Raw genomic sequence first — 22,320 nt, 5'->3', positions numbered from 1 at the left:
CTGACACCAAGTTCAACCCTTTCCACACCAAGGGGAGATGCCACCTTTGAAGAACTTTGTGATGACCCAAACCTACCTCCTTTCACCCCAGCTTTGACCCCTGGTGAGATGTCACCTTTGGAGAACCTAATGAAGACCCAAAACCACCTTTCCTGACCTCAATTTTGACTTCTTTTGAGGCACCACCTTTGGAGAACCTCATGAGGACCCAAACCCACCTCCTTTCACCCCAACTTTGACCCCTCCTGAGACATCACCTCTAGAGAATCTCATGAAGGTCATGAAGACCCAAACCCACCTCCTTTCACCCCAGTTTTAATCCCTCCTGAGACGTCACCTTTGGAGAACTTCATGATGACCCAAACCCACTTTTCCTGACCCCAACCTTGAACCCTCCTGAGACATCACCTCTAGAGAACCTCATGAAGACCCAAACCCACCTCCTTTCACCCCAACTTTGACTCCTTTTGAGGTGCCACCTTTGGAGAACCTCATGAGGACCCAAACCCACCTCCTTTCACCCCAACTTTGACCCCTTCTGAGACGTCACCTTTGGAGAACCTCATGAGGACCCAAACCCACCTCCTTTCACCCCAACTTTGACCCCTTCTGAGACGTCACCTTTGGAGAACCTCATGAAGACTCAAAACCACTTCTCCTGACCTCAATTTTGACCCCTTTTGAGGCACCACCTTTGGAGAACCTCCTGAAAACCCAAACCTACCTCCTTTCACCCCAACTTTGACCCCTCTTGAGACATCACCTCTAGAGAACCTCCTGAAGACCCAAACCCATCTCCTTTCACCCCAACTTTGACCCCTTTGGAGGCGCCACCTTTGGAGAACCTCATGAGGACCCAAACCCACCTCCTTTCACCCCAACTTTGACCCCTTTTGAAGTGCCACCTTTGGAGAACCTCATGAGGACCCAAACCTACCTCCTTTCACCCCAACTTTGATCCCTCCTGAGACGTCACCTTTGGAGAACCCCATGAAGACCCAAAACCACTTTTCGTGACCTCAATCTTGACCCCTCCTGAGATGTCACCTTTGGAGAACCTCATGAAGACTCAAAACCACTTCTCCTGACCTCAATTTTGACCCCTTTGGAGGCGCCACCTTTGGAGAACCTCATGAGGACCCAAACCCACCTCCTTTCACCCCAACTTTGACTCCTTTTGAGGTGCCACCTTTGGAGAACCCCATGAAAACCCAAAACCACTTTTCCTGACCCCAACCTTGACCCCTCCTGAGACGTCACCTTTGGAGAACCTCATGAGGACCTTCTCGGTGTTGAGCTTCCCGGCCAGGGCCAGCGCGTAGGACGCCAGGGCCACCGTGTAGGGCCTGGCCAGCTGCTCGTAGCGCCGGGCCAGGAAGCCGGCGGCTTTTTTGATGCTGTCGTCCAAGTTCTGGGGAGGAAGGATGGACAATTTGGCATCTCAGGTGGCTTCCACGAGGCTCCGGCGCCTCCCCGTCCCCAGCGGGGTCACCCACGTTGACGTGGTCCTTGCAGGTGTCCCGTGCCTCCTCCAGGGCGATGAGGACGAAGGCGGTGAGGGACACCTCGGGCTCGGCGCCTTGGTAGCCGCCCTGGGGGATGGAGAAGAGGAGAAGAGCTCGGGATCGGGGTTGTCCCAGAGCCCGGAGGTCCACCAGGAGATCATTCCAACTTCTGTCTTTGGCCAGGCTGAGGGACGCCCAAGGGAGACCCCAGGGACACCTCAGGGACACCCAAGGGACATCCAAAGAATATCTGACCTTCATCTGACCTTCCCGTGAGGAACATCTAAGGGACACCCCAGGGACATCCAATGGACACCCCAACTTTGCCCATGGGACACCCAAAAAACACCCAAGGGACACCCAAGGAATGTTTGACCTTCACCCAAGGAACGCTCAATGAAATTTCTGATGTTCACCTGACCTTCACCCCAGGAGAGTCCAAGGAACACCTGACCTTCACCCAAGGAACACCCAAAGTTCACCAGACCTTCACCCAAGGAACACCCAAAGTTCACCAGACCTCCACCCAAAACCCACGCCAAACCTCCCAACCTCCACCCGAGGTCCACCAGCAGCTCCAGGCTCAAGGTGTCCCCCTACCACCATCTCCTTATGGATGACGGGCGCGTCCTCCTGGAAGACGCCGTCCGGCTTCTGCCTGTTGAGGATGAGCCACTTGATGGGGCCGCAGATCTCGCCGTGCTCGATGTCCGTCAGCTTCCTGGCCATGGAGAACACCTTGACCACGTAGGCGGTCAACCTGGGGACGAGGACACCTGAGGGTGGCATCCAGTGCCGTCACCTGGGCCGGGTGGTGGAGGTGGCAGCAGGAGCCTCACCAGGTGCTGGAGGGGCGGTGGATGAAGGCGGCGTAGGAGCTGTCGGGTTTGCGGAAGGCCAACTGCTGGACGTAACCTGCAGGAGATGGCCCTTGGTCACCGCGAGGGGTGGCCTGGGTGGGCTTCAGGCCACCAATGTTCTCCAAACGTTGGTCAACACGAGGGGTGGCCTGGGTGGGCTTCAGGCCACCAATGTTCTCCAAACGTTGGTCAACACGAGGGGTGACCTCAGACTACCAATGTCCACCAAAAGTTGGTCAAAACGAGGGGTTGCCTCAGGCCACCAATGTTCTCCAACCATTGACCAACACAAGGGGTGACCTCAGACCACCAATGTTCTCCAACTGTTGGTCAACACGAGGGGTGGCCTCAGACCACCAATGTCCTCCAACCATTGGCCCACATGACCAGTGGTCAGTGGTGACCTCAGACCACCAATGTTCTCCAACCGTTGACTAGCACAAGGGGTGGCTTCAGACCGCCAAAGTTCTCCAACTGTTGGTCAATGTGAGGGGTGGCCTGGGTGGGCTTCAGGCCACCAATGTTCTCCAACTGGTGGCCCACACTTTTGGGACCATTCCCACCACTTTTGGGGCCATTCCCACCACTTTTGGGACATTCCCACCACTTTTGGGGCCATTCCCACCACTTTTGGGACCATTCCCACCACCTTTGAGAACATCCCACCACTTTTGGAGCCGTTTTCACCACTTTTGAGAACATCCCACCACTTCTGGTACCATTCCTACCACTTTTGGGGCCATTCCCACCACTTTTGGGACCATTACTGCCACTTTTGAGAACATCCCACCACTTTTGGGACCATTCCCACCACTTTTGAGAACATCCCACCACTTTTGGAGCCATTTTCACCACTTTAGAGAACATCCCACCACTTTTGAGACCATTCCTCCAACCTTTGAGAACATCCCACCGCTTTTGGGACCATTCCTCCCACTATTGAGAACATCCCACCACTTTTGAGAACATCCCACCACTTTTGGAACCATTCCCACCACTTTTGAGAACATCCCACCACTTTTGAGAACATCCCACCACTTTTAGAACCATTCCCACCACTTTTGAGAACATTCCACCACTCTTGTGACCATTCCCTCCACTTTTGAGAACATCCCACCACTTCTGGAACCATTCCCACCACTTTTGAGAACATCCCACCGCTTTTGAGGACCTTGCCACCCCTCTGGGACCACGCCCACCTTTCTGGATGAGCTCGGTGGCACCGGCGCGCCGGTCGGGCCCGAAGTTCTCCCACTGCTGGGTGGTGTCCAGGTAGTGGACGGCGATGACGGTGGGCGTCAGGCCGATCATGTTCTGCTCCCCGCAGCCCGACGGCGTCACGATCAGGTGCTTCAGCTTGGCACCATCGATGGCCTTCTCCACCAGGATGGACACGGGGTTGCCTGGCCCGCGGGAGGACGCGTCACGCCCGAGGCGGTCCCACCCCCAACCGGGTTGTCCCCAGGTGTCTTCTCCTCGTGGCTCACCTTGGATGCTGACTTTGGTCTCCGACTCGGTGTTGGGGACAATGTCCGAGAGGTCGGCGGCCTTCACCCGCTCCTCCTGCACGCCGTCTGTGCGGTGGGGTGGGGTGGGGTGGAGATGGGTGACCCCAGGTCCTCCTCGTGTCCCCCCACAACGTTCAAGCCCGTGGTGGCCCAGCCCCACCCCACATCGGGGTGTCCCCTTGTCCCTGCAGACCACACCAGGAGGTCTCTTCTGCCTTGAGATGTCCCAGTTCTGTGGTGGGATGTCCCTTGTCCTCCAAGGTGTCCCAGGCATGAGCTTGGAGGCACCTCCTTGATCCCTCCAGATGTCCCAAAGCCACAGCAGGACCTCCCTGATCCCCAGAGATGTCCCAAACCCACCATGGGACCTCCTCAATGCCCAAAGATGTCCCAAAGCCACCACAGGACCTCCCTGATCCCCAGAGATGTCCCAAAGCCACCATGGACCTCCATGGTCCCCAGAGATGTCCCAAAGCCACCATGGGACCTCCATGGTCCCCAGAGATGTCCCAAAGCCACCATGGGACCTCGCTGGTGCCCAAAGATGTCCCAAAGCCACCATGGGACCTCCGTGATGCCCAAAGATGTCCCAAAGCCACCATGGGACCTCCCATGTGCCCAAAGATGTCCCAAAGCCACCATGGGACCTCCGTGATGCCCAAAGATGTCCCAAAGCCACCATGGGACCTCCCATGTGCCCAAAGATGTCCCAAAGCCACCATGGGACCTCCCTGGTCTCCAAAGATGTCCCAAAGACACCACAGGACCTCCCTGGTCCCCAAAGATGTCCCAAAGCCACCATGGACCTCCCTGGTCCCCAAAGATGTCCCAAAGCCACCATGGGACCTCCGTGATGCCCAAAGATGTCCCAAAGCCACCATGGGACCTCCCTGGTCCCCCAGGATGTCACTCACTGATGCCCTTGGTCTGCGGGTCCAGCTCGACGATCTTCACTGTCTTCTCCAGCCGCATCCCCTCAGGCTGTCCAGGGCAGAGTCGGCGCTGAGGGTGGGGTTGGCTCTGGGGTCCTCCCCACCCCGACCCCTCTGGACCAGCCAGGAGAGGACTCCCAGTATGGACCAGTAGAAACCAGTATGGACCAGTATGGACCAGGATGAACCAGTATGGACCAGTATGGACCAGTACCCCCAGGGACACATCGGGACAGCCCCAGGAGGCCACACGGGGTCACACAGGTCACCAAGGTCCTGGAGACCCAAAGGTCACTCCTGTGTCCTGGTCAACTTCATTGTGATGCCACCATGGTCAACCTGGCCTTGATGGTGCCATCGGGTCATCAATGAAGGTATTGATTGAAAATGTCAAATCAATAAGGGCATCAAGTCCCATGGTCAGCATGACCTCAGGAACCCATGGGACACCTCAGGAATGGAGGGGACACTTCAGGAACCCATGGGACACCTCAGGAACCCATGGGACACCTCAGGAACCCATGTGACACCTCAGGAACCGAGGGGACACCTCAGGAAACGAGGGGACACCTCAGGAACCCATGGGACACCTCAGGAACCCATGTGACACCTCAGGAACCGAGGGGACACCTCAGGAAACGAGGGGACACCTCAGGAAACGAGGGGACACCTCAGGAACCCATGGGACACCTCAGGAATTGAGGGGACACCTCAGGAACCCATGGGACACCTCAGGAATTGAGGGGACACCTCAGGAACCCATGGGACACCTCAGGAATTGAGGGGACACCTCAGGAGCCGAGGGGACACCTCAGGAATTGAGGGGACACCTCAGGAACCGAGGGGACACCTCAGGAACCCATGGGACACCTCAGGAACTGAGGGGACACCTCAGGAACCCATGGGACACCTCAGGAACCCATGGGACACCTCAGGAACCGAGGGAACACCTCAGGAACCCATGGGACACCTCAAGAACCGAGAGGACACCTCAGGAGCCGAGGGGACACCTCAGGAACCCATGGGACACCTCAGGCACCGAGAGGACACCTCAGGAACCCATGGGACACCTCAGGAACCCATGGGACACCTCAGGAACCGAGGGGACACCTCAGGAACCGAGGTGACACCTCAAGAACCAAGGAGGCACCTCAAGAACCCATGGGACACCTCAAGAACGCCGGTGGCCACTCACCACCACTCGGAGCTTCTTCTTGACGCCGTCGCCCACGTACTGGTTGCGGACGGCCGCCTTGACCTCGATGTCCAGCAGGCCGAGCTTCAGGGGGACCACCACGAAGGACACGGTGCGCGAGGACTCGGCCTTCACGCGCAGCACCTGCTGGTGGCGCCTCTTGGCCGTGGAGGCACTGCACAGGTCGGGGTTGTGGACCAGCTCCACGCGCACCTGCACGGGCGACGCCGAGGTCACCGCGAGGTCCACGGGTGGGCGGCGGCGTCCCCGGAGAACGTCCCCCCACTGACCGTGATGTCGTAGGACCAGTAGTTGTAGAGGATGGCGCGGATCTCCACCTGCTCGTTCCTCACCACCGAGTAGGGCAGGCGGAGGTCCAGGAAGAACTCCTTCATCACCGTGATCTCGTAGGGGTCGGCCACGCACAGACCTGGCGTGGAGGACACGCGGGGGGTGGCCTTGGGGGCACCTCGTGTGGTCGAGGCAACCCCGAGGTCTTCAGAGGTCCCTGGGAGGCCAGGGAGTCCTCACGAGGTTTAGGAGGTCCACCAAGACCCACAGAGTTCTCACGAGGTTTAGGAGGTCCACCAAGACCCACAGAGTTCTCACGAGGTTTAGGAGGTCCGCCAAGACCCACAGAGTTCTCATGAAGTTTACGGGAGCCATCAAAACCCACAAAGTCTTTCCAAGGTCTAGGAGATCCATCAAGACCCACAGAATCCTCCCAAGGTTTAGGAGATCCACCAAGAGCCACAGAGTTCTCACGAGGTTTATGGGAGCCATCAAAACCCACAAAGTCTTCCCAAGGTCTAGGAGGTCCACCAAGACCCACAGAATCCTCCCAAGGTTTAGGAGATCCACCAAGACCCACAGAATCCTCCCAAGGTTTAGGAGATGCACCAAGACTCCCATAGTCTTCCCAAGGTCTAGGAGGTCCATCAAGACCCCAGAGTCCTCCCAAGGTCTAGGAGACTCCATGAATCCTAAAGTTTAGGAGATCCCTCAGGTTCCATGGGGATCCATCAAACCCAAGGGTGGCCACCAAGCTTTGGGGCATCTCCCTCTCAGATTTTGGAGATCCCTCGAATCCCAGTGAACTCCTCCAGGCTCGAGGAGACCCACCAAGGTTTGGGGACGTTCTGTTGACCCCAGGAACCTCCTTGTCCTCCATGAGCTCCTACCTTTGGAGGGGGAGAGGCTGACGGCCAGGACCTCCCAGGTGGTGATGGAGTCCTTCAGGTACACGGGCAGCGTCTTGGCCGAGACCCTGGAGAGGACAGGAGAGACCAAGAGGGTCACGGCCCACCCCAGGCCAAGCTCAGGAGGTGCCACCATGGGACCTCCGTGGTGCCCAGAGATGTCCCAAAGCCACCATGGGACCTTCATGGTGCCCAGAGATGTCCCAAAGCCACCGTAGGACCTCCGTGGTGCCCAGAGATGTCCCAAAGCCACCACAGGACCTCCCTGATTCCCAGAGATGTCCCAAAGCCACCATGGGACCTCCGTGATCCCCAGAGATGTCCCAAAGCCACCACAGGACCTCCGTGGTGCCCAGAGATGTCCCAAAGCCACCATGGGACCTTCATGATGCCCAAAGATGTCCCAAAGCCACCATGGGACCTTCATGGTGCCCAGAGATGTCCCAAAGCCACCATGGGACCTCCGTGGTGCCCAGAGATGTCCCAAACCCACATCTGGACTTCTCTACTCCTCAGAGATGTCCCAAAGCCACCATGGGACCTCCTTGGTGCCCAGAGATGTCCCAAAGCCACTGTGGGACTTTCTTTGTCCCCAGAGATGTCCCAAATCCACCATGGGATCTCCCTGGTCCCAAGAGATGTCCCAAAGCCACCATGGGACCTCCTTGGTCCCCAGAGATGTCTCAAAGCCCCACAGGCCCCGAAACAGGACCAGGAGCTTGGAGATGACCCCCAAGTGGACCAAGAAGTCCTGAGGTCGGCCCAGAAGGTCAGCGGTGACCTTTGTCCGGCTTTGAGGTGACCATAACTGGTCTCCAGAGATTCCCCAAACCCACGGTGGGACTTCTTTGGTCCCCAGAGATGTCCCAAAGCCACCGTAGGACCTCCTTGGTCCCCAAAGATGTCCCAAACCCACATCTAGACTTCTCTGCTCCCCAGAGATGTTCCAAAGCCACCATGGGACCTCCCTGGTCCCCAAAGCCCCACAGACCACCCCCCAAGCAGGTCCAGGAGCTTGGAGATGATCCCTGAATGGACCAAGAAGTCCTGAGGTCGGCCCAGAAGGTCAGCGGTGACCTTTGTCCAACTTTGAGGTGACCATAACTGGTCTCCAGAGGCGTCCGAGCTGGACGAGGACGGGGTGACCGTGCCGTGGGGTGGCAGGGTGGTGGGTCAGGAGGTCCAAGCTCACCCCAGCTCGTTGGGCGGCTCCGTCAGCTGCTCCACCTGCCAGAGCCAGCTCTCGGGGAAGAGGCTCCTGGAGACGATGTCGGCGTCGGGCGAGAAGGGATCGTCCTCCTCGTGGCCTGCGGGCGGTGGCATCGGTCCTCTCGAACGTGGCCTCAGGGCTGCCACCCCTGAGCGGAGCTGGGATCACCCCAGGGCCACCCCAGGGCCACCCCGGGGCCACCCCGGGGCCACCGCTTGTCTTGGCCAAGGTCACCCAACTGCCGCTCCGGCGTTGCCCAATGGGTTGTCCAAGGAACGCATCAGGAACGCCTGAGGGCCACTTGAGCTTCACCCAGGGAAAGCCCCAAAGCCACCCAAGAGCCTCCAAACCTTCAGCCAAGCTCCACCTGAGGAACGCCTGAGGTTCATCTGACCTTCCCCCAGGGAATGTCCAAGGAACATCCAAGGAACGTTCAAGGAACATCCAAGGAACACCCAAAGAACACCCAGGGAACACCCAAGGAACACCCAAGGTTCACCTGACCTTCACCCAAGCTCCACTTGAGGAACACCCAAGGAATGCCTGAGGTTCACCTGACCTTCCCTCAGGGAATGTCCAAGGAATGTCCAAGGAACACCCAAGGAGCACCCAAAGTTCACCTGACCTTCCCCCAAGGAAAGGCCAAGGAACACCCAAAGAACACACCCAAGGTTCACCTGACCTTCACCCAAGCTCCACTTGAGGAACACCCAAGGAATGCCTGAGGTTCACCTGACCTTCCCTCAGGGAATGTCCAAGGAATGTCCAAGGAACACCCAAGGAACACCCAAAGTTCACCTGACCTTCCCCCAAGGAATGTCCAAGGAACACCCAAAGAACACACCCAAGGTTCACCTGACCTTCACCCAAGCTCCACTTGAGGAACACCCAAGGAATGCCTGAGGTTCACCTGACCTTCCTCCAGGGAAATTCCAAGGAATACCCAAGGAATGTCCAAGGAACACCCAAGGAACACCCAAGGAACACCCAAGGTTCACCTGACCTTCACCAAGGAACACCCAAGGACCATCCAACCTTCACCCAAGCTTTGCTCAAGCTCACCTTCACCTGAAGCTCCCTAAGAAACATCGAAAACCCACCCAAGAAACTTCACCAAAGCTCCAGGCGAGGTTCCTCCAACCTCCCCCGGACCTTCTCCAACCCTCCATGACCCAACACTTGCTTCTGGCCAGGCCGGTGCTGGGTGACTTCTGCTGGTCCCGCTTGGCCTTGATGTATCTGCAGCAGTCGAGGAAGGCGCGGACACAGGAGTCGCCCTCCTGGATGTACTCGGTCCTCTGCTCGCAGCTGTGGCCCATCGGGTTGTCCTTCATGCCGTCCTCGCAGCACTTCTTCTCCAGCTTGTCCGAGTACTCGGCCGCTGCCGGACACCGGGACAGGGCTGGGACCGGCCCTGGTGGCCCTCAGAGTGGGGACATCTGGGGTGGGACACTCTGGTGGCCCTCGGAGTGGGGATATCGAACGGGGACACTCTGGTGGCCCTTGGAGTGGGGACATCTGGGGTGGGACACTCTGGTGGCTCTTGGAATGGGGACATTGAACAGGGACATTCTGGTGGCTCTTTGGGACATGGGACACTCTGGTGACCCCTGGGGACAAGGGACATCCCCAGTGACCTCAGGGACAAGGGACACCCTGGTGACCTCGGGGACAGGGGACACCATGGGGACCTTGGGGACAAGGGACACCATGGGGACCTCGGGGACAGGGGACACCCTGGTGACCTTGGGGACAAGGGACACCATGGTGACCTCGGGGACAAGGGACACCATAGTGACCTCGGGGACAAGGGACACAATGGTGACCTCAGGGACAAGGGACACCATAGTGATCTTGGGGACAAGGGACACCATGGTGATCTTGGGGACAAGGGACACCATGGTGACCCTGGGGACAAAGGACACCATGGTGACCTCGGGGACAAGGGACACCCTGGTGACCCTGGGGACAGGGGACACCATGGTGACCTCGGGGACAAGGGACACCATGGTGACCCTGGGGACAAAGGACACCATGGGGACCTTGGGGACAAGGGATGCCCTGGTGACCTCGGGGACAAGGGACACCATGGTGACCTCGGGGACAAGGGACACCATGGTGACCTCGGGGACAAAGGACGCCCTGGTGACCTCGGGGACAAGGGACACCATGGGGACCTTGGGGACACGGGACACCATGGTGACCTTGGGGACAAGGGACACCATGGTGACCCTGGGGACAGGGGACACCATGGTGACCTCGGGGACAAGGGACACCATGGTGACCCTGGGGACAAAGGACACCATGGTGACCTTGGGGACAGGGGACACCCTGGTGATCTTGGGGACAAGGGACGCCCTGGTGACCTTGGGGACAAAGGACACCATGGTGATCTTGGGGACAAGGGACACCATAGTGACCTCGGGGACAGGGGACACCCTGGTGACCTCGGGGACAAGGGACACCATGGTGACCCTGGGGACAAGGGACACCCCGGTGCCACCTACCCTTGGTGCCCTTGTACTCGGCGAGGGCCAGCGAGCGGCGCTTGCGTTTGGCAGGCTGGGGACACTGGACCTCTGGGGACACAGGGGACACTGGTCAGGACCTCACGGTGTCCCAGGTGTCACATCCCAAAGTTCAGGGTCACCTCCCCATCCCTGAGGTGTCACCTGTGCCATCCCCGAGATGTCACCTCTCCTGTCCCTGAGATGTCACATCTCTGCAGTGTCACCATCCCCATCCTCCTTAATGTCACCTCCCTGTCCCTGAGGTGTCACCTCCCCACTGTTGAGGTGTCACGTCCTTGTCCCTGAGGTGTCACCTCCCCCATCTCTGAAATGTCACATCCCTGAGGTGTCACCATCCCCATCCTCCTAAATGTCACCTCCACCATCCTGGAGATGCCACCTCACTGTCCCTGAGATGTCACATCCCTGAGGTGTCACCTCCCTGTCCCTGAAATGTCACATCTCTGCAGTGTCACCATCCCCATCCTCCTAAATGTCATCTCCACCATCCTGGAGATGCCACCTCCCTGTCCCTGAAATGTCACATCCCTGAGGTGTCACCATCCCCATCCTCCTAAATGTCATCTCCACCATCCTGGAGATGCCACCTCCCTGTCCCTGAGATGTCACATCCCTGAGGTGTCACCAACCCCATCCTCCTAAATGTCATCTCCCCCATCCCCAAGGTGCCACCTCCCCCATCCCTGAGGTGTCACATCCTTTAAGTGTCACCTCCCCCACCCCTGAGATGTCACCTCCCCCATCCCCAAGGTGTCACCTCCCCAATCCCTGAGTTACCACATCCTTGAAGTGTCACCTCCACCATCCCCAAATGTCACCTGCCCCATCCCAAGGTGCCACCTCCTCTGTTCCTCAGGTGCCACATCCTTGAAGTGTCACCTCCAGCATCCCTGAGATGTCACCGTCCCCATCCCCAAGGTGTCACCTCTGCGAGATGCCACCTCCCCGAGGTGCCACCACCTCCTACCTGAGCGCTGGGGGGTGGTGACCTTGGTGCTGGTGGTCAGGCTCAGGCCGGCGTCGGAGAAGACGCCGATGTTGTCCCTACCGCTGCCCGGCGTGCAGCCGATGTCGCTTTTCTCCACCGTGTCCCAAACCTGGGCCACAGGGGACAGCCGTGATGGCCACCACCACCATCCAAGGACAATGGGGACAGGACAGCCGTGATGGCCACCACCACCATCTAAGGACAATGGGGACAGCCATGATGGCCACCACCACCATCCAAGGACAATAGGGACAGGACAGCCGTGATGGCCACCACCACCATCCAAGGACAATGGGGACAGCCGTGATGGCCACCACCACCATCCAAGGACAATAGGGACAGGACAGCCGTGATGGCCACCACCACCATCCAAGGACAATAGGGACAGGACAGCCGTGATGGCTACCACCACCATCCAAGGACAATGGGGACAGGACAGCCGTGATGGCCACCACCACCATCCAAGGACAATGGGGACGGGATGGCCATGATGGCCACCACCACCATCCAAGGACAATGGGGACAGCCATGATGGCCACCACCACCATCCAAGGACAATGGGGACAGGACAGCCGTGATGGCCACCACCACCATCCAAGGACAATGGGGACAGGACAGCCATGATGGCCACCACCACCATCCAAGGACAATGGGGACAGCCGTGATGGCCACCACCACCATCCAAGGACAATGGGGACAGCTGTGATGGCCACCACCACCACCCAGGGATGACAGGACAGCCGTGATGGCCACCACCACCATTCAAGGACAATGGGGACAGGGCAGCCGTGATGGCCACCACCACCATCCAAGGACAATGGGGACAGGACAGCTGTGATGGCCACCACCACCATCCAAGGACAATGGGGACGGGACGGCCATGATAGCCACCACCACCATCCAAGGACAATAGGGACAGGACAGCCGTGATGGCCACCACCACCATCTAAGGACAATAGGGACAGGACAGCCGTGATGGCCACCACCACCATCCAAGGACAATGGGGACAGGACGGCCATGATAGCCACCACCACCATCCAAGGACAATGGGGACAGCCGTGATGGCCACCACCATCACCCAGGGATGATGGGGACATCTGTGATGGCCACTGCCACCCCTTGGGGACATCGAGGACACCCACCCTGGTCTGGGTGAGTTTGTTCTTCTTGCTGAGGACAAAGACCCCCTTGTCCACGGCCACCAGCCCCACGTGGGCCTTGTGGTCGCCCTCGATGCGCAGCCTCATCGGCGTCCCCGGCTCGTGGACGCGGTTGTCACCTTCTGTCGCCCCCTTCACCACCAGCTGCCACAGACACGGAGGTGACGTCCCCAGGATGTCCCCAAAAGCCACTTCTGTCCCCTCACCCCGACCATGGGGGACATCAAGTTTGGATCTCCAGGGGTGGTTGGTGGCCACGGGCTTCATGTCTGGGCCATCGCTGGGTCACCTGGCCCACCTGGGTCACTCAGGAGATGTCCAAGCTCCTCATGGAGTGTCCAAAACCACCCGAGTGACACCAAGGGGTCACCAGGTCCCTCAATGTCCCCTCACGCCCTTCCAAAAATCCCCAAGGATCTCAAGGTCCCCCAAACCCTTCCAAAGGTCCCCCAGATCCCTCCAGGGCCCCTCAAGGACCCCACAAATCCTTCAAGGACCCCCAGGTTCCTCAGTGTTCCCCCAAGCCCTTCCAGAAGCCCCTCAAGGGTCCCTCAAGAGTCCCCCAAACAATTTCAAAGGTTCCCCAAGCCCTTCAGGTGCCCCCCTAGGTCCCTCAAGAACCTCCCAAACCCCTCAAGGACCTCCCAAATCCCTCAAGGATCTCCCAGGTCTATCAAGGCCACCCAAGGTCCCTCAAAGGTCCCCCAAACCCTTCAAGGACCTCTCAGTTCCCTCAAGGACCTCCCAGGTCTCTCAAGGCCACCCAAATCCCTCAAGGATCTCCCAAATCCCTCAAGTGCCTCTCAGTTCCCTCAAGGACCTCCCAGGTCCCTCAAGGCCACCCAAGGTCCCTCAAAGGTCCCCCAAACCCTTCAAGGACCTCTCAGTTCCCTCAAGGACCTCCCAGGTCTCTCAAGGCCACCCAAATCCCTCAAGGATCTCCCAAATCCCTCAAGTGCCTCTCAGTTCCCTCAAGGACCTCCCAGGTCCCTCAAGGCCACCCAAGGTCCCTCAAAGGTCCCCCAAACCCCTCAAGGACCTCTCAGTTCCCTCAAGGACCTCCCAGGTCCCTCAAGACCCCCTAAGTCCCTCAAGGCCAACCAAGCACCTCCAAAGCCTCCCAGACCCTTCAAGGGTCACTTCAAGGACCCCTCCAGCCACCACCAAGGTCCATCCAAGGTCTCCAAGACCCCTCTGACCCCCCGGGGCCAGCAGGGGACACTCACGGTGCCCATGCAGGTGTCCTTGACGTCCACCCAGACGGAGTCGGCCACGATCTCGCCGGGCAGAACGTAGTAGTAGGCCACCAGGCGGAAGGAGGGGATCAGCTCCGGCGTCACCGGCAGGGTCATGGTCACCAGGCTTTGGCCGGCCTCGCGCCGCTGCCGGCCGGCGCGGAGGATGCGCCCCTTGCTCATGATCTGCCGGAGACACCAGCTCGGTGGCCACCAGGACCTCCAGGGGGCCAAGCCGGAGGAGGAGCATCGGCCAAACCACCGGTACCCACCAGGTAGGTGAAGAAGGGGACGGAGTTGCGGACGTCGTTGTTGCTGGTCTTGAGGTGGAAGTTCACGGCCAGGTTGTCCCCGGGCAGCAGCTCGGTGGCGGCCACCGCCAGGTGCAGGAAGTTGCCGGAGTTGGCCTGGCTGAGGTAGGCCTGGGCCATCATCTGCCGCGAGGCCTGGCGCGCCGGCGGCAGCCCCGCCTGCGCCGTCCGCACCTGCGGCGCGAAACACGGCGGCACCCGGTCAGCGGCCAGGACGTGGGGCTGGGCGGGGTCATCGTGGAGGGCTTGGCCACCATGGAGGTTCCACAGAGGGCTTGGCCACCATGGAGCTTCCACAGAGGGCTTGGCCACCATGGAAGTGTGTTGGTTATCATGGAGGGCTTGGCCACCATGGAGGTTCCACAGAGGGCTTGGCCACCATGGAAGTGTGCTGGTTATCATGGAGGGCTTGGCCACCATGGAGGTTCCACAGAGGGCTTGGCCACCATGGAGCATCCACAGAGGGCTTGGCCACCATGGAGATGTGTAGGTTATCATGGAGGGCTTGGCCACCATGGAGGTTCCACAGAGGGCTTGGCCACCATGGAAGTGTGCTGGTTATCATGGAGGGCTTGGCCACCATGGAGGTTCCACAGAGGGCTTGGCCACCATGGAGGTTCCACAGAGGGCTTGGCCACCATGGAGATGTGTAGGTCATCATGGAGGGCTTGGTCACCATGGAGGTTCCACAGAGGGCTTGACCACCATGGAGATGTGTTGGTTATCATGGAGGGCTTGGCCACCATGGAGGTTCCACAGAGGGCTTGACCACCATGGAGGTGTGTTGGTTATCATGGAGGGCTTGGCCACCATGGAGCTTCCACAGAGGGCTTGGCCACCATGGAGCATCCACAGAGGGCTTGGCCACCATGGAGATGTGTTGGTTATCATGGAGGGCTTGGCCAACAAAGAGATTCCACAGAGGGCTTGGCCACCATGGAGGTTCCACAGAGGGCTTGGCCACCATGGAAGTGTGTTGGTTATCATGGAGGGCTTGGCCACCACAGAGGGCTTGGCCACCATGGAGATGTGTTGGTTATCATGGAGGGCTTGGCCACCACAGAGGTTTTGGCCATCATGGAAGTGTGTTTGTTATCATGGAGATTTTGGCTACTATGGAGGTCTTGGCCACCACAAAGGTCTTGGCCACCACAGAGGTCTTGGCCACCGTGGAGATGTGTAGGTCATCATGGAGGGCTTGGCCACCACAAAGGTCTTGGCCATTATGGAGGTCTTGGCCACTGTAAAGGTCTCCCCCACCGCTTTGGCCACCTCAATGCCCTGGTTGCTTCTCCATGCCCTCAGCCACCTCAACCCCTGGTCACTTCTCCACCCTTTAGCCACCTCCACGCCCCGGCCACTTCGCCACCGCTTTGGCCACCTCCACGCCCCGGTCACTTCTCCAGGCCCTGGGCCACCAGCTGAGGTGACACTCACGGTGATGGGGACGCTGTCCTTGTTGGCCGGCATGTTGAGGACCAGCCGGGCCGTGCCGTCGCGCTGGGTGGACACCTGGCCCTGGAAGCCGTCGGCCTGGACGGCGACGCGCGGCGCCGGCGACTGGTCGGGGTTGGTGACAAAAACCTGGAGGGGACAGCGGGGACACGGGGACGTCACACGGGGACGTGGAGGAAGGGCAGCGGGGATGGGCTGGCACTGGGAGGGGACAATTGTACTGGGAAGGGGTGGTGGCACTGGGAGGGGACAATTGTACTGGGAAGGGGTGGTGGCACTGGGAGGGGACACCGGGAAGGGACAGTTGTACTGGGAAGGGGTGGTGGCACTGGGAGGGGACACTGGGAGGGGACACTGATACTGGGAAGGGGGTGGCACTGGGAGGGGACAATTGTACTGGGAAGGGGTGGTGGCACTGGGAGGGGACACTGGAAAGGGACACTGATACTGGGAAGGGGCGGTGGCACTGGGAGGGGACAGCGGGAAGGGACAGTGATACTGGGAAGGGGTGGTGGCACTGGGAGGGGACAATTGTACTGGGAAGGGGTGGTGGCACTGGGAGGGGACACCGGGAAGGGGTGGTGGCACCGGGAAGGGGTGGTGGCACTGGGAGGGGACAATTGTACTGGGAAGGGGTGGTGGCACTGGAAGGGGACACTGGGAAGGGACAGTGATACTGGGAAGGGGTGGTGGCATTGGGAGGGGACAGCGGGAAGGGACAGTGATACTGGGAAGGGGTGGTGGCATTGGGAGGGGACACTGGGAAGGGACAGTGATACTGGGAAGGGGTGGTGGCATTGGGAGGGGACACTGGGAAGGGACAGTGATACTGGGAAGGGGTGGTGGCATTGGGAGGGGACACTGGGAAGGGACACTTAGAGTGGGTGTTGGCACTGGGAAGGATTGGTGACACTGGGAGGGGACAGTGGGAAGGGACAATGATACTGGGAAAGGGTGGTGGCACTGGGAAGGGACACCAGGAGGGGACAATGACACTGGGAACAGATGACGACATCGGGAGGGGGCACTGGGAAGGGGTGGTGGCACTGGGAGGGGACACTGGGAGTGGGTGGTGGCACTGGGAGGAGGTGGTGACACTGGAAAGGGACACTGGGAAGGGATGGTGGCACTGGGAGGGGACACTGGAAAGGGACACTTGGAGTGGGTGGTGGCACTGGGAAGGGGCGGTGGCACTGGGAAGGGACACTGGGAAGAGGTGGTGGCACTGGGAGGGGGTGGTGGCATTAAGAGGGGACACTGGGATGGGACACTGATACTGGGAAGGGGAGGTGGCACTGGGAGGGGACACTGGGAAGGGGCGGTGGCACTGGGAAGGGGACACTGGAAAGGGACAGTGATACTGGGAAGGCCTGGTGGCACTGGGAGGGGACACTGGCACCAGGAAGTGCCACCCCAGTGACACGGGGACAGCTCGCGGTCCCCAGCCCCTCTCAGGTGACACAGGGACATCACCCAGGGACCAACTTCTCCTCCACCCCCACCCCCAGCTGTGCCCTGTCCCCATCCCGGGACACGCCTGTGCCACCACCCCGGGCCACCGCTGTCCCCAAGATGTCACCAACCGTGAGGTCAAAGGGCATCCCCGGCTTGAAGTACTTGGGGGTGTGGGTGAAGTGGATGGTGTAGGGGGACGTCACGATCTGGATGCCACCACGCTGGGCCTCCACCATGTCACTGCCTGTGGGGACACCGCCGTGGCCGTGTCACCTGTGGTCCCTGTCCCCACCTCAGGTGTTCCTCATCCCAGGTGTCCCCCCATCCTTGCTGTCCCCTGCCACCCACCATGTCACTGCCTGTGGGGACACCGCCGTGGCCGTGTCACCTGGGGTCCCTGTACCACATGTCCCCCCATTCTCACTGTCCCCTCACTGTCCCCCTGCCACCCACCGTGTCACTGCCTTTGGGGACACCACCGTGGCCATGTCACCTGTGGCCAGGGCTCCTTGTCCCCTTCCCAGATGGGTGGCCCCAGATGTCCCCTCCCCATCATCGCTGTCCCCAACCCCAGATGTCCCCAGACTCACATCGCTGCTGTCCCCACTTTGTGCCCCCGTGTCCCCCTGGTGTCCCTGTCCCCCCGTGTCCCCCGTGTCCCCCGTGTCCCCACGCAGACCTGACTCGGTGATGACGGTGACGGTGACGTAGAGGGAGTGTCCCACCAGCTCCTGAGGGTTGGGGAAGCGCTCGCGCAGGTGCGCCATGGAGAGCGTGGCCTCGGCGTCACCGTTCTCCACCTGGGGACAAGTGGACATGGTTGGGGACAGGGTTAGGACAGGTTTGGGGACAGCAGGGGGACAGCACGGCCTTGGTGTCACTGTCCTGAACCTGGGGACAAGGGGACATGGTTGGGGACAGGGTTAGGACAGGTTTGGGGACAGTGCAGCCTCGGTGTCACTGTCCTGAACCTGGGGACAAGGGGACATGGTTGGGGACAGGGTTAGGACAGGGTTGGGGACAGGGTTGGGGACAGGTTTGGGGACAGGGACAGTGCCAGGCTCATGGGGACAGGGTTTGGGACAGGTTTGGGGACAGGGACAGGGACAGTGCCAGGCTCATGGGGACAGGGTTGGGGACAGGTTCGGGGACAGGGACAGTGCCAGGCTCACGGGGACAGGGTTGGGGACAGGGACAGGGACAGTGCCAGGCTCATGGGGACAGGGTTGGGGACAGGTTTGGGGACAGGGACAGTGCCAGGCTCATGGGGACAGGTTTGGGGACAGGCTTGGGGACAGGCCTGGGGACAGTGCCAGGCTCACAGGGACAGTGTTGGGGACAGGGACAGTGCCAGGCTCACAGGGACAGTGTTGGGGACAGGCTTGGGGACAGGTTCGGGGACAGTGCCAGGCTCATGAGAACAGGGTTGGGGACAGGTCTGGGGACAGGTTTGGGGACAGTGCCAGGCTCACGGGGACAGGGTTGGGGACAGGGACAGTGCCAGGCTCACGGGGACAGGGTTGGGGACAGGTTTGGGGACAGGGACAGTGCCAGGCTCACAGGGACAGGGTTGGGGACAGGATTGGGGACAGGGACAGTGCCAGGCTCACAGGGACAGGGTTGGGGACAGGCCTGGGGACAGTGCCAGGCTCACGGGGACAGGCTTGGGGACAGGGACAGTGCCAGGCTCATGGGGACAGGGTTGGGGACAGGATTGGGGACAGGTTCGGGGACAGTGCCAGGCTCACGGGGACAGGGTTGGGGACAGGATTGGGGACAGGTTTGGGGACAGTGCCAGGCTCATGGGGACAGTGTTGGGGACAGGATTGGGGACAGGTTTGGGGACAGTGCCAGGCTCACAGGGACAGTGTTGGGGACAGGATTGGGGACAGGCTTGGGGACAGTGCCAGGCTCACAGGGACAGTGTTGGGGACAGGGTTGGGGACAGGCTTGGGGACAGTGCCAGGCTCACAGGGACAGTGTTGGGGACAGGATTGGGGACAGGTTTGGGGACAGGGACAGTGCCAGGCTCACAGGGACAGGGTTGGGGACAGGCTTGGGGACAGGTTTGGGGACAGTGCCAGGCTCACAGGGACAGGGTTGGGGACAGGCTTGGGGACAGGCTTGGGGACAGTGCCAGGCTCATGGGGACAGGGTTGGGGACAGGTTTGGGGACAGGCTTGGGGACAGTGCCAGGCTCACCGCCACGCGCCGCAGGGACTGGGGGATGCTCTTCTTCTCATCATCCACCATGATGCCAAAGAGGACAAAGGCCGTCCCCTCCACGCGCTTCCCGTACAGGTACCTGGGGACAGCCACCGCGTCACCGCGTCACTGCATCACCGTGCCACCGTGTCACCGTGTCACCCTGTCACCCTGTCACCCTGTCACCTTGTCACCATGTCACTGTGTCACTGTGTCACCATGTACCGTGTCACCTTGTAACCGTGTCACTGCGTCACCGTGTCACTGTGCCACTGTGTCACCGTGTCACCCTGTCACCCTGTCACCTTGTCACCATGTCACTGTGTCACTGTGTCACCATGTACCGTGTCACCTTGTAACCGTGTCACCTTGTCACCGTGTCACAGTGCCACTGTGTCACCTTGTCACCGTGTCACAGTGCCACTGTGTCACTGTGTCATCTTGTCACCCTGTCACCATGTCACTGTGTCACCGTGTCACCTTGTCACCTTGTCCCCTGCACATCCCCATCCCTGCCACCCCTGTCCTCACTCCGTGCTGTCACCCCATTGTCCCATGTCCCCATCCTGCCACCCCTCTGTCATCCCACCCCTGCCACCACCGATGTCCCCATGTTCCATGTCCCCATCTTGTCACCCTTGTGTCATCCCACCCCTGCCACCACCACCACCAGTGTCACCGTGTCTCCATCCTGCCACCACCACCGATGTCACCGTGTCCCCATCCTGCCTTCCATGTCCCTGTCACCCCATCCCTGCCACCACCGATGTCACCGTGTCCCCATCCTGCCATCCCTGTCCCTGTCACCCCATCCCTGCCACCACCGATGTCACCGTGTCCCCATCCTGCCATCCCTGTCCCTGTCACCCCATCCCTGCCACCACCGATGTCACCGTGTCCCCATCCTGCCACCACCACCAATGTCCCCAAGTCTCCATCCTGCCACCACCACCAATGTCCCCACGTCCCCATCCTGCCACCACCACTGATGCCACCGTGTCACCATGTGTCCCCCTCCCCTTCCCGCCTGTCCTCGTGCCACCCCCCCTGTCCCCCACACGGGTGTGACCCCCGAGGGGACACTTCTGTCCCCAAAAAAGGGACACTTTAGGGCTCACCTGGCCTCGATGGACACCTGGAAATCCTCCTGGCGGTCGATGTACAGGAACTTCTCCTTGGGCTCCAGGGCCACCTCAAAGCTCGGCAGCACTGCGGGGGCGACACCGGTGACATCACCGTGACACCGCCGCCCCTTGGGGACGGTCCCCGATGTCCCCAAGGCCACCCCACCCCACACCCACCGTATTCCTTGACCTCGAACTGGGTGCTGAAAACCTGATCCGGAGAATCCTCGAATTTGGCCGAGATCGTCCACATGCCCAAGCTGGAGGAGGTGACAGGGAGGTGACGGGGAGGTGACAGCGCCGGGGGTGTCCCCAAGCCACCGGGGGGGACGGTGACACCCACCTGACGACCTCGGGCAGGTGGTGGTTGAGGGACAGGATCCCGGTTTTCTTCGGCGACGACACCGGCACTTGTTTGATGATGACGTTGTCGGGCGTCTGAGGGGACACGCGCGGCGTGGGGACGGTGGCGCCGGTGGCACCGTGTCACCCGCCCGTGTGTCACCCCTGTGTCACCCGAGGGCGGCGCTCACCTTGACCTCCACGATGACCGTCTTGGCCACCGGCTGCATGAGGTGGTCCACGGTGAAGAGGCGGCAGAGGACTGGGAGGGGACACAGGGGACAAGGTGAGGGGACATGTGGGGACGTGTGTGTCCTCACGCCTGTGATGTCTCCACCCCCTCAATGTCCCCACAATGTCACCCTCCCTGTGGTGTCCCCAGTGCCCCCATCCCCTCAATGTCCCCACAGTGTCACCCTTCCTGTGGTGTCCCTGTGGTGTCCCAGGTGTCCCCAGGTGTCCCCGTGCGCTCACTGGTGGCCCCGGTGGTGTCCCTATGCCTGTGATGTCCCCACAGTGTCACCCTCCCCTCGATGTCCCCACAGTGTCACCCTCCCTGTGGTGTCCCAGGTGTCCCCAGGTGTCCCCAGCTGTCCAGCTGTCCCCAAAGGTGTCCCCAGCTATCCCCAGGTGTCCCCGTGGTGTCCCCAGATGTTTCCAGATGTCCCCATGCACTCACTGGTGGCCCCGGTGGTGTCCCTATGCCTGTGATGTCCCCACAGTGTCACCTTCCCCTCGATGTCCCCACAGTGTCACCCTCTCTGTGGTGTCACAGGTATCCCCAGGTGTCCCCACGCGCTCACCGGTGGCCCCGGGGGTGTCCCTATGCCTGTGATGTCCCCACAGTGTCCCCATGTCCCCATCCCCTCCATATCCCCATCCCCTCCATGTCCCCACAGTGCCACCCTCCCTGTGATGTCCCCACAGTGTCCCCATGTCCCCATCCCCTCCATGTCCCCACAGTGCCACCCTCCCTGTGATGTCCCCACAGTGTCCCCATGTCCCCAACCCCCTCCATGTCCCCTCAGTGTCACCCTCCCTGTGATGTCCCCACAGTGTCCCCATGTCCCCATCCCCTCCATGTCCCCTCAGTGTCACCCTCCC

The 22,320-nt window shown here is 60.4% G+C and overlaps 1 protein-coding gene across 3 annotated transcripts in view; it reads right to left on the bottom strand.

The window, feature by feature from the left end:
- The window catches only part of C3 (complement C3), a 42,057-nt gene that overhangs the window by 14,720 nt on the left and 5,017 nt on the right, over positions 1-22,320 (bottom strand). For 2 of the 3 annotated variants that reach the window (XM_085563173.1, XM_085563175.1), the window contains exons 4-28: positions 21,408-21,478; positions 21,218-21,312; positions 21,052-21,134; positions 20,869-20,959; positions 19,748-19,850; positions 18,225-18,345; positions 17,674-17,789; positions 16,073-16,219; positions 14,597-14,809; positions 14,316-14,510; positions 13,072-13,233; positions 11,908-12,037; positions 10,917-10,988; positions 9,593-9,790; positions 8,392-8,557; positions 7,182-7,267; positions 6,291-6,430; positions 6,001-6,213; positions 4,788-4,854; positions 3,853-3,939; positions 3,565-3,768; positions 2,345-2,420; positions 2,106-2,265; positions 1,497-1,592; positions 1,261-1,411 (exon numbers count right to left, since the gene is read on the bottom strand). In XM_085563173.1, coding sequence (XP_085419299.1) covers positions 1,261-1,411; positions 1,497-1,592; positions 2,106-2,265; positions 2,345-2,420; positions 3,565-3,768; positions 3,853-3,939; positions 4,788-4,854; positions 6,001-6,213; positions 6,291-6,430; positions 7,182-7,267; positions 8,392-8,557; positions 9,593-9,790; positions 10,917-10,988; positions 11,908-12,037; positions 13,072-13,233; positions 14,316-14,510; positions 14,597-14,809; positions 16,073-16,219; positions 17,674-17,789; positions 18,225-18,345; positions 19,748-19,850; positions 20,869-20,959; positions 21,052-21,134; positions 21,218-21,312; positions 21,408-21,478 — 3,243 coding nt within the window. The remainder of the gene's footprint in view (positions 1-1,260; positions 1,412-1,496; positions 1,593-2,105; positions 2,266-2,344; positions 2,421-3,564; positions 3,769-3,852; positions 3,940-4,787; positions 4,855-6,000; positions 6,214-6,290; positions 6,431-7,181; positions 7,268-8,391; positions 8,558-9,592; positions 9,791-10,916; positions 10,989-11,907; positions 12,038-13,071; positions 13,234-14,315; positions 14,511-14,596; positions 14,810-16,072; positions 16,220-17,673; positions 17,790-18,224; positions 18,346-19,747; positions 19,851-20,868; positions 20,960-21,051; positions 21,135-21,217; positions 21,313-21,407; positions 21,479-22,320) is intronic. The other variant, XM_085563174.1, reaches the window with a different exon arrangement.

The sequence above is a fragment of the Lonchura striata genome, chromosome 30 (genome assembly GCF_050655825.1).
Source record: "Lonchura striata isolate lonStrDom1 chromosome 30, ASM5065582v1, whole genome shotgun sequence".
In the NCBI taxonomy this organism is placed as follows: domain Eukaryota; kingdom Metazoa; phylum Chordata; class Aves; order Passeriformes; family Estrildidae; genus Lonchura; species Lonchura striata.
Note: the sequence above shows the minus strand (reverse complement) of the source record. Positions and strands in the feature narration are given on the sequence as shown.